This window comes from Oncorhynchus kisutch, linkage group LG22, assembly GCF_002021735.2.
Source record: "Oncorhynchus kisutch isolate 150728-3 linkage group LG22, Okis_V2, whole genome shotgun sequence".
NCBI lineage: Eukaryota > Metazoa > Chordata > Actinopteri > Salmoniformes > Salmonidae > Oncorhynchus > Oncorhynchus kisutch.
In genome coordinates this window covers 37,480,334-37,492,540 of record NC_034195.2, presented here as the reverse complement: position 1 = coordinate 37,492,540, position 12,207 = coordinate 37,480,334, and the positions used below count along the sequence as shown (strand labels likewise).

The 12,207-nt window shown below is 41.0% G+C and overlaps 1 protein-coding gene across 1 annotated transcript in view; it reads left to right on the top strand.

Annotated features, from left to right (window-relative positions):
- The window catches only part of LOC109867620 (diphosphoinositol polyphosphate phosphohydrolase 3-beta-like), a 35,097-nt gene that overhangs the window by 7,067 nt on the left and 15,823 nt on the right, over positions 1 to 12,207 (top strand). The window contains exon 2 of the mRNA XM_020456874.2: positions 8,060 to 8,170. Within this exon, the coding sequence (XP_020312463.1) occupies positions 8,060 to 8,170 (111 nt within the window). The remainder of the gene's footprint in view (positions 1 to 8,059; positions 8,171 to 12,207) is intronic.

Sequence of the window (12,207 nt, the reverse complement as noted above, 5' to 3'; positions counted from 1 at the left end):
TATTTATTTAATATTATTTGAATCCTATCAATTAAAATGGTCAATTTGGGTGCAATCAATGAACTTAATTTCTCAGAGATCAAATTATATTTCAACAAAATAACGTTTAAGGAATGCTAATCGTATCTGTTACTAACTACAGAAACAATTTCAGAACAATCTGAGATGGTAGATTCTAGTAGATAGACCAAATGGTTCAAGAGAAAATAGCTTAATGAATGAAAAAAGCATCTAATCAACAGTGGCATTATTTTCAATTAACTCTGCAACTCTTCCAACTATTGACTTTTTTACACAACTTCCACCAGTTTGACGCCATGCTGAAACCCTCAAATTAAACACCAATGGTATTCTCAAAATGTATTGCTTATATTTAGGATAATCTTTTACAGCTTTGTCATTCAGTTTTCATTTTAAAATCATTTTATTTTATTATTTCATATATTTTACATGTGACAATCTGAAGTACCCAAAAGTGCCACTAAATGTGATAACATAAAATCCTTGAAAGATGCCAACATTCTGGTAGTTTACTGGTAAACTGAAAGTGTCCAGAAATATACCCTCCCTTTGCAAAAGACAGTGGGTAGATTCTCATCTCCTGTACCTTTCTGCCATCTGGCTCTCAGCCATTTTTCTCCAAGGTGGCATAGCAGTTCAGACGTCTTTTGTCCTCGTCTTGTCGTGTCCTGTATATATATATATATATTTACAACTTTTTCACATACATTTTATTTTTATTTTCCATCAACTCATCTTCAAAACACTCTCCTGCAACCCGCCTCACCAATGTATATTTATAAAAAAGTATTATTTACCTCAGATCTGTAATCCTCCAAGAAGCTAGCCAGAAACTCCAAGAAGCTAGCCTGAAACTAGCCAGAAGCTAATCCAGAAGCTAGTTCAGAAGCTAGTTGGCTCCTTTACTGGTAAGTCGTTGGTGTTCAGCTAACCACGGTTTGTGGTCATCGGCTATCCTTTGGCTCGAAAGTCTATCGCCAGTTCTGTACGGCGCAGCGCGGCTCGGAGCGGAGCATACCGGACCAATTTTTCTCTCCATGTCCCTGGATTTCGACTGCTCTCTGGACATTCATGCCCGGATCTCACAGCTAGCTAGCTGCTATCCGTGTGACTATCGGCCTTCGTCGATTCCGGAGCAAACATCAATTGTTCCGGAGCTAGCAAGCTCCGTCAATCACTCCTGAGTTCCATCAATCGCACCTGGGCTGCAGTCGCCTATCCGGACCCGTTTTGCTGCCTTCGCGGAGCCCCACCGGGCCTTCACAACTGGACTGCCGACGTTATCTACCCGAAGGGGTTATTCGGCTGGCTCCTCCGTCGCGACGTTACCTGAACGCCCATCTGCGGCCTGCTAACCGTTAGCTGTCTTACCGGCTGCTATCTGAATAGACAATCGGACATTTTTTTTAATTTTTTTATTATTATTATTATGTTTTCTTCTTGGGCCTCTATAACTATATCTATTGTTTTTATTTTTGTTGTTGTTGTGTGATTTGGATTGATCCCCTCTACCACACGGAACCCCACTAATCTACTGACGGAGCGCAGGAGGTGGCTAACAACAGACCTCCATCCTATGCTAGCTTGCTACCGATGCCCTGGCTAGCTGTCTAAATCACCAACCAACCTCTCCACTCACCGGACCCTTTTGATCACTCGACTAAGCATGCCTCTCCTTAATGTCAATATGTCTTGTCCATTTCTGTTCTGGTTAGTGTTTATTGGCTTATTTCACTGTAGAGCCTCTAGTCCTGCTCACTATACCTTATCCAACCTATTAGTTCCACCACCCACACATGCAATGACATCTCCTGGTTTCAACGATGTTTCTAGAGACAATATCTCTCTCTTCATCACTCAATACCTAGGTTTACCTCCACTGTATTCACATCCTACCATACATTTGTCTGTACATTATACCTTGATGCTATTTTATCGCCCCCAGAAACCTCCTTTTACTCTATGTTCCAGACGTTCTAGACGACCAATTCTCATAGCTTTTAGCCGTACCCTTATTCTACTCCTCCTATGTTCCTCTGGCGATGTAGAGGTGAATCCAGGCCCTGCAGTGCCTAGCTCCACTCCTATTCCCCAGGCGCTCTCTTTTGACGACTTCTGTAACCGTAATAGCCTTGGTTTCATGCATGTTAACATTAGAAGCCTCCTCCCTAAGTTTGTTCTATTCACTGCTTTAGCACACTCTGCCAACCCGGATGTTCTAGCTGTGTCTGAATCCTGGCTTAGGAAGACCACCAAAAACTCAGACATTTTAATTCCAAACTACAACATTTTCAGACAAGATAGAACTGCCAAAGGGGGCGGTGTTGCAATCTACTGCAAAGATAGCCTGCAGAGTTCTGTCCTACTATCCAGGTCTGTACCCAAACAATTCGAACTTCTACTTTTAAAAATCCACCTCTCTAAAAACAAGTCTCTCACCGTTGCCGCCTGCTATAGGCCACCCTCTGCCCCCAGCTGTGCTCTGGACACCATATGTGAACTGATTGCCCCCCATCTATCTTCAGAGTTCGTGCTGCTAGGCGACCTAAACTGGAACATGCTTAACACCCCAGCCATCCTACAATCTAAACTTGATGCCCTCAATCTCACACAAATAATCAATGAACCTACCAGGTACCTCCCCAAAACCTTAAACACGGGCACCCTCATAGATATCATCCTAACCAACTTCCCCTCTAAATACACCTCTGCTGTCTTCAACCAAGATCTCAGCGATCACTGCCTCATTGCCTGCATCCGTAATGGGTCAGCGGTCAAACGACCTCCACTCATCACTGTAAAACGCTCCCTGAAACACTTCTGCGAGCAGGCCTTTCTAATCGACCTGGCCGGGGTATCCTGGAAGGATATTGATCTCATCCCGTCAGTAGAGGATGCCTGGATATTTTTTAAAAATGCCTTCCTAACCATCTTAAATAAACATGCCCCATTTAAGAAATTTAGAACCAGGAACAGATATAGCCCTTGGTTCTCCCCAGACCTGACTGCCCTTAACCAACACAAAAACATCCTATGGCGTTCTGCATTAGCATCGAACAGCCCCCGTGATATGCAGCTGTTCAGGGAAGCTAGAAATCATTATACACAGGCAGTTAGAAAAGCCAAGGCTAGCTTTTTCAAGCAGAAATTTGCTTCCTGCAACACTAACTCAAAAAAGTTCTGGGACACTGTAAAGTCCATGGAGAATAAGAACACCTCCTCCCAGCTGCCCACTGCACTGAAGATAGGAAACACTGTCACCACTGATAAATCCACCATAATTGAGAATTTCAATAAGCATTTTTCTACGGCTGGCCATGCTTTCCACCTGGCTACTCCTACCCCGGACAACAGCACTGCACCCCCAACAGCAACTCGCCCAAGCCTTCCCCATTTCTCCTTCTCCCAAATCCATTCAGCTGATGTTCTGAAAGAGCTGCAAAATCTGGACCCCTACAAATCAGCCGGGCTAGACAATCTGGACCCTTTCTTCCTAAAATTATCTGCCGAAATTGTTGCCACCCCTATTACTAGCCTGTTCAACCTCTCTTTCGTGTCGTCTGAGATTCCCAAAGATTGGAAAGCAGCTGCGGTCATCCCCCTCTTCAAAGGGGGGGACACTCTTGACCCAAACTGCTACAGACCTATATCTATCCTACCGTGCCTTTCTAAGGTCTTCGAAAGCCAAGTCAACAAACAGATTACCGACCATTTCGAATCTCACCATACCTTCTCTGCTATGCAATCCGGTTTCAGAGCTGGTCATGGGTGCACCTCAGCCACGCTCAAGGTCCTAAACGATATCTTAACCGCCATCGATAAGAAACATTACTGTGCAGCCGTATTCATTGATCTGGCCAAGGCTTTCGACTCTGTCAATCACCATATCCTCATCGGCAGACTCGACAGCCTTGGTTTCTCAAATGATTACCTCGCCTGGTTCACCAACTACTTCTCTGATAGAGTTCAGTGTGTCAAATCGGAGGGTCTGCTGTCCGGACCTCTGGCAGTCTCTATGGGGGTGCCACAGGGTTCAATTCTTGGACCGACTCTCTTCTCTGTATACATCAATGAGGTCGCTCTTGCTGCTGGTGAGTCCCTGATCCACCTCTACGCAGACGACACCATTCTGTATACTTCCGGCCCTTCTTTGGACACTGTGTTAACAACCCTCCAGGCAAGCTTCAATGCCATACAACTCTCCTTCCGTGGCCTCCAATTGCTCTTAAATACAAGTAAAACTAAATGCATGCTCTTCAACCGATCGCTACCTGCACCTACCCGCCTGTCCAACATCACTACTCTGGACGGCTCTGACTTAGAATACGTGGACAACTACAAATACTTAGGTGTCTGGTTAGACTGTAAACTCTCCTTCCAGACCCATATCAAACATCTCCAATCCAAAGTTAAATCAAGAATTGGCTTCCTATTTCGCAACAAAGCATCCTTCACTCATGCTGCCAAACATACCCTTGTAAAACTGACCATCCTACCAATCCTCGACTTTGGCGATGTCATTTACAAAATAGCCTCCAATACCCTACTCAACAAATTGGATGCAGTCTATCACAGTGCAATCCGTTTTATCACCAAAGCCCCATATACTACCCACCATTGCGACCTGTACGCTCTCGTTGGCTGGCCCTCGCTTCATACTCGTCGCCAAACCCACTGGCTCCATGTCATCTACAAGACCCTGCTAGGTAAAGTCCCCCCTTATCTCAGCTCGCTGGTCACCATAGCATCTCCCACCTGTAGCACACGCTCCAGCAGGTATATCTCTCTAGTCACCCCCAAAACCAATTCTTTCTTTGGCCGCCTCTCCTTCCAGTTCTCTGCTGCCAATGACTGGAACGAACTACAAAAATCTCTGAAACTGGAAACACTTATCTCCCTCACTAGCTTTAAGCACCAACTGTCAGAGCAGCTCACAGATTACTGCACCTGTACATAGCCCACCTATAATTTAGCCCAAACAACTACCTCTTTCCCAACTGTATTTAATTTTAATTTATTTATTTATTTTGCTCCTTTGCACCCCATTATTTTTTATTTCTACTTTGCACATTCTTCCATTGCAAAACTACCATTCCAGTATTTTACTTGCTATAGTGTATTTACTTTGCCATCATGGCCTTTTTTGCCTTTACCTCCCTTCTCACCTCACATTGTATATAGACTTGTTTATACTGCATTATTGACTGTATGTTTGTTTTTACTCCATGTGTAACTCTGTGTCGTTTTATCTGTCGAACTGCTTTGCTTTATCTTGGCCAGGTCGCAATTGTAAATGAGAACTTGTTCTCAACTTGCCTACCTGGTTAAATAAAGGTAAAATAAATAAATCTGGTTAAACGCCTTGGGCTATTTCCATGTAAAAGGACACATGAGCACCAACATGTGAAATTCATAGGAGCATATCAAATTCGGTGTCAAATTAAAGCTAAGAGTCTTTATTTTGGGGATATGAAGGGCATAGATGCATTTTTAACAATTTTCCATCTTAAAAATTAGGCATATGTAATGGATTTGATTTCTGGTCAAACAAATGGAAAATAGATCTTGGAAAATATCTACCAGAAAAAAGTCTCAAAAGGTATTAGGAATACATCACAACACAATAATGTTGAAATAAAGAACCCTACCAACTAATATCAACATTATTATTTCGTTTTTTTTTTTTGCCTTCTTTAAATTTTAGAAAAATGTACTTGTAATTCCATTACGAATACCTCACATCTTTAAGATATTTTCTAAGGTAGACCTACCAATTAGTTAGTATTTTTACTAATATACATTTTTGTTTATCAAATCAATTGTATTTATATAGCCCATCTTACATCAGCTGATATCTCAAAGTGCTGTACAGAAACCCAGCCTAAAACCCCAAACAGCAAGCAATGCAGGTGTAGAAGCACGGTGGCTAGGAAAAACTCCCTAGAAAGGCCAAACCTAGGAAGAAACCTAGAGAGGAACCAGGCTATGAGGGGTGGCCAGTCCTCTTCTGGCTGTGGCGGGTGGAGATTATAACAGAACATGGCCAAGATGTTCAAACGTTCATAATTTACCGGCATGGTCAAATAATAATAATCACACTGGTTGTCGAGGGTGTAACAGGTCAGCACCTCAGGAGTAAATGTCAGTTGGCTTTTCATAGCCGATCATTCAGAATTTCTCTACCGCTCCTGCTGTCTCTAGAGAGTTGAAAACAGCAGGTCTGGGACAGGTAGCACGTCCGGTGAACAGGTCAGGGTTCCATAGCCGCAGGCTATGAATTATTTTTATGAATTATTAAGTGATTCAAATTCGCAATTCTGTTACCAAATCGGTAACACATTTTTTATTATAATAGAATCCCAATGCACCAAGGCAGTGATTGGGGACATTTTTCAGTTTTTCGGATGGAACGTTAAACGGGTGTCTTGACTCTCTGTGGTCATTAAAGATCCCATGGCACTCGAGTAAGAGTAGGGGTGTTAACCCTGGTGTCCTGGCTAAATTTCCAATCTGTCCCTTACGCCATCATGGCCACCTAATCATCCCCAGCTTCCAATTGGCTCATTCATCCCCCCTCCTCGCCCCTGTAACTATTCCCCAGTTTGTTGCTGTAATTGAGAATGTGTTCTAGTAAAAAATAAAATACAAAAATGAAATGGAATTACTGCAATTGAATAGGCTACAATGGACAATTATAGTGGTCACAAACCACAGCTGGGTCACCTGCTAATGTCCTCCAATCCACTGGCATACATGTTATGTTAAGCTCATAACTGTTTTCTTTCTCTTTCTGTCTTCTCTGTCTCTTTCTCTCTAGTTAATGTTACCTATATCTTACTAACACCTACCCATGAGCCCCATCTTTTTCCATTTACTGTAAACAGCATCCGCAACCACTGAGCACTGACCGACACCAGACATCCATGGACATTTAAAAAGTAGATGAAATTTGGTTAAAATTTCAGTCCATCCTGGCCTTGATTTTAACATCCACAGAGGACATTTTTGGGGTTTTACAAACTTGTGAAACATAGACATCTATGATTGGTTCAGATTTAGTCTAGTTTGGGGGCCGAGCTCATTAGAATAATAGCTATTGTGTAGAATAATACCCATATGCAAAGGATAATATATTTTTTTTTTCTACCTTGGTGTACCTATTCACGATACATCTGAAGAGAAGGACATTCATATCCATAATTCGTAATTTCTGTGTAGTACAGATCAGGGACCCATGATGTAATTATGTTATGGGGTGTAAATCCACTTAATTTACTGTTGTTCAATAACTCAAATGTATATTTTTCAAACTCAAGTTGTCATATCATAGCTGACACCCTATTATTTCTGCAGACATTTTTTTATCCTAATTCGGAGCATATATTTAAGAGTTTTTGAAAATGTGGTCGCATAAAAAACGGAGGGAGATTTTACATAAATCTCTAACCAAACTTTGCATCTGCATATATTCCAGTAAATGTATTCAAAGTAGACCTAGTGAATAGAGTTGGTTTGTTCAACTTTGATATCAATGGTTTTTGTTTTGCATACATTTTAAAGTGAAAAATCGGAGTAATAATTCCGTTATCGTGGAATTGCCCCATGTTTATAAACCTGACCTGGGTGACCATGTGATTGGCACAGAGCTGAGCTGGGGGTTCTTCCAATGGCAGCTTTTCCTGTCACAGACCCACCTCACCCTGGCAGGTGCGGCTGCTGGTGTCAGACGTACAATATACTTTATGTCAATGGGCAGATACCCAGATGAAGGCTGTACTGCTGATCAATGTGTAGGTTAATATAGGATAATAAAGAAGCATTTTCTATCCAAATTTCACTGTACTCCTCAATTGAATATCCTGCTGAATATGTTTAAACTCCCCCACATCAAATGTATGCCTCAATTCATGCATCTTTTGTTGAACTGAGAGGTTGTGTAGTTAAGTATCTGCCTGGACAAGAAACTAGAGGCTTGCGAGCCGGATTCTTCCCACAAACCACTATTTGAGTATCATTGGTTTATTTTGACCCATTCCAGGTGTTGCTGGTGAGCAGCAGTCGGCACCCGGACCAGTGGATTGTACCAGGAGGAGGGATGGAGCCTGAGGAGGAGCCGTGTGGAGCAGCAGTCAGAGAGGTGTACGAAGAGGTGAGAACCCCCCCCATAGAAATGTTATTATCCTAATCATCTATCTGTAATGCACCAAGTTAGAGAGACAGTTTCCTTGATAAATTAGTAGCACTTATAGATTTGAAGTGGAGATATAGTTTCAAAATTTTCTAGATTGAGCATGATGTACACTGCACAGACATCCAGTTTAGCTAATGGTTTAGTGCAGGGTTCCACAGCTGGCGACTGTTCTTATTTACCCCTCCAAGTTTTCTCAGCAATTTTTTAAATTAAATATTATTAAATACCAGTCAAAAGTTTGCACACGTCTCCTCATTCAAGGGTTTTTCTTTATTCTTTACAAGAATATTAGTGAAGACATCAAAACTATGAAATAACACATATGGAATCATGTAGTAACCAAAAAAACACCAAATCAAAATATATTTCAGATTCTTCAAAGAATCCACCCTTTGCCTTAATTACAGCTTTGCACACTCTTGGCATTCTCTCAACCAGCTTCGTGAGGTAGTCACCTGTAATACATTTCAATTAACAGGTGTGCCTTGTTGTCAAAAGTTCATTTGTGGAATTTCTTTCCTCCAAAACTTCTTGACGCTACCCATCCCGGTCCCGGGATAATTGTCATCAGCAACCGCTGAATAGCATAGCGCCACAGTCAAATAATATTACTAAAAAATATTAATATTCAGGAAATCACAAGTGCAATATTGCAAAACACAGTTTAGCCTTTTGTTAATCCACCTGTCATTTCAGATTTTGAAATTATGCTTTACAGCGAAAGCAATCCAAGCGTTTGTGTAAGTTTATAGATAACATTATGTACACTAAGCATTAAGTAGCTAGGTCACGAAAATCAGAAAAGCAATCAAAAAAATGGTTTACCTTTGATCTTCAGATGTTTTCACTCACGAGACTCCCAGTTACACAACAAATGTTCCTTTTGTTCCATAAAGATTATTTTTATACCCAAAATACCGACGTTTGTTTGTCGCGTTATGTTCAGAAATCCACAGGAAAGAGCGGTCACGACAACACAGACGTATATTCCAAATAATATCCATAATGTCCACAGAAACATGTCAAATGTTTTTCATAATCAATCCTCAAGTTGTTTTTAAAATATAAATTTGATAATATATCAACCGAGTGTGTAGCTTTTTCAATAACAGCGGGAGAAACAATGGCCGCTTTACTCAGTTGCGCAAAACTCGCTCTGAGAGCCCCCACCTATCAACTTACGCAATGTGATCCTTCACGCTCATTTTTCAAAATAAAAGTCTGAAACTATGTCTAAAGACTGTTGACACCTTAGGGAAGCCATAGAAAAAGGAATCTGGTTGATATCCCTTTAAATGGAGGATAGGCATGCATAGGAACAGAAAGGTTTCAAAATAAGAGGCACTTCCTGATTGGATTTTCCTCAGGCTTTCGCCTGCAATATCAGTTCTGTTATACTCACAGACAATATTTTTACAGTTTTGGAAACTTTAGAGTGTTTTCTTTCCAATCTGACAATTATATGCATATTCTAGTTTCTGGGGCTGAGAAATAGGCAGTTTCAAATGGGTATGGTTTTTAGCCAAAATGAAAATACTGCCCCCTACACGCAAAAGATTCATGCATTTGAGCCAATCAGTTGTGTTGTGACAAGGTAGGGGTGGTATACAGAATATAGCCCTATTTGGTGAAAGACCAAGTCCATATTATGGCAAGAACAGCTCAAATATGCAAAGCGCAATGACAGTCCATCATTACTTTAAGACGTGAAGGTCAGTCAATCCAGAACATTTCAAGAACTTTGACAGTTTTTTCAAGTGCCGTCGCAAAAACCATCAAGCTCTATGATGAAACTGGCTCTCATGAGGACCGCCTCAGAAAAGGAAGACCCAGAGTTACCTCTGCTGCAGAGGATAATTTCATTAGAGTTACCAGCCTCAGATTGCAGCCCAAATACATGCTTGATAGAGTTCAAGTAACAGACACATCTCAACATCAACTGTTTAGATGGGACAGTGTGAATCAGGCCTCGAATTGCTGCAAAGAAACCACTACTAAAGGACACCAATAATAAGAAGAGACTTGCTTGAGCCAAGAAACACGAGCAATGGACATTAGACCGGTGGAAATCTGTCCTTTGTCTGATGACTCCAAATAAAAAATAAAAAAGTCCAACCACCGTGTCTTTGTGAGACGAGAAGTAGGTGAACAGATGATCGCTGCATTTGTAGTTCCCACCGTGAAGCGTAGATGAGGAGGTGTGACTGTGTGGGGGTGCTTTGCTGTTGACACTGTCAGTGATTTATTTAGAATTCAAGGCACACTTAACCAGCATTCTGCAGCAATATGCCATCCCATCTGGTTTGGGCTTAGTGGTACTATCATGTGATTTTTGACATGACAATGACCAAACACACCTCCAGGCTGTGTAAGGGCTATTTGACTAAAAAGGAGAGTGATGGAGTGCTGCATCAGATGACCTGGCCTCCACAATCACCCGACCTCAAACCAATTGAGATGGTTTGGGATGAGTTGGACCGCAGAGTGACGGAAAAGCAGCCAACAAGTGCTCAGCATATGTGGGAACTCCTTCAAGACTGTTGGAAAAGCATTCCTCATGAAGCTGGTTGAGAGAATGTCAAGAGTGTGCAAAGCTGTCATCAAGGCAAAGGTTGTCTACTTTGAAGAATCTCAAATATAAAGTATATTTTGATTTCTTTGACACATTTTTTGGTTACTACATGATTCCATATGTGTTATTTCATAGTGTTGATATCTTCACTATTATTCTACAATGTAGAAAATATTAAAAATAAAGAAAAACCCTTGAATGAGTAAGTGTGTCTTTTGACTGGTACTGTGTGTATATACAGTGGAGAGAACAAGTATTTGATACACTGCCGATTTTGCAGGTTTTCCTACTTACAAGGCATCTAGGGGTCTGTAATTTTTATCATAGGTACAGTTCAACTGTGAGAGACGGAATCTAAAACAAAAATCCAGAAAATCATATTGTATAATTTTTAAGTAATTAGAGTGCGTGCCTCTCCTGCCTTGTGCCTCTAGAAAGACAGAAAAAAGGAGACATAAATCCATTCGTAAATACTGTTGCTTTAGGATTGGAATAGAGGACTCCTATACATTTACACAAGTCAGGTCCAAAACCAGGGAGAGAAAAGAGAAAAGCCCACTCTACCCTATCAAATACCTTCTCAGCATCTAAAGAGACAGCAGTGGTAGGAACTATATTTGAGTGGTTTAACCACATGAGATGTAAGAGCTTCCTCATATTATCAGTTCAGGTCCTGTTCTTAATAAATCCTACTTGGTCACTATGTATAATATTAGGTAGTGCCTTCTCTAAGCGTATCGCAAGGGTCTTAGTAAGAATCTTGCAATCCACATTAAGGAGGCTGAAAGCTCTAAAATTCCCTGGTTCTGTAGTATCTCTATCCTTCTTAGGAATCAGTGATATCAAAGCCTCATTAAAGGTGTCCGGAAGGGAGCCATTTTTAAATGCCTCTTGGTAAACCACTGTCAATACAGGTACAAGAATGTCAATATACTTTTTATAGTATTCTACAAAAATTCCATTCAGACCAAGTGGTTTCCCTGCTTTCATAGATACAGTGAGATGGTGTCTCTAACCTCCTCTTCTGTTATAGTACAGTCCAGGTCCTCTACCTGGCTATCTGATAATCTAGGTAATTATATACCAGACAAAAAAGTATCCATATCTGTGGGGCTCGCTGAAAAAGAGGATATATATAAATCTTCATAAAAATGTGGACATAAGACTATAAAGTTTTGCAACTGTTCCCAAGTATTTTCATGTGTAATCGGGACACATGATTGTATACAAATGTAAGCAAGGTTTGAAATTATTATGTTTTTTGTCACAAATTTTATCTGTTTGGGCTTGCAATCAATTTGCAGTCTACAAATATTTGTTTATTATGTTCCGACTCCCCGACCATCCACTCAAGAAAAAATTGTCCTGTGGCTGAATCTAGTTGATGATCCCTGGTTTAATGAAAGAAGTGACAACTTGTTCA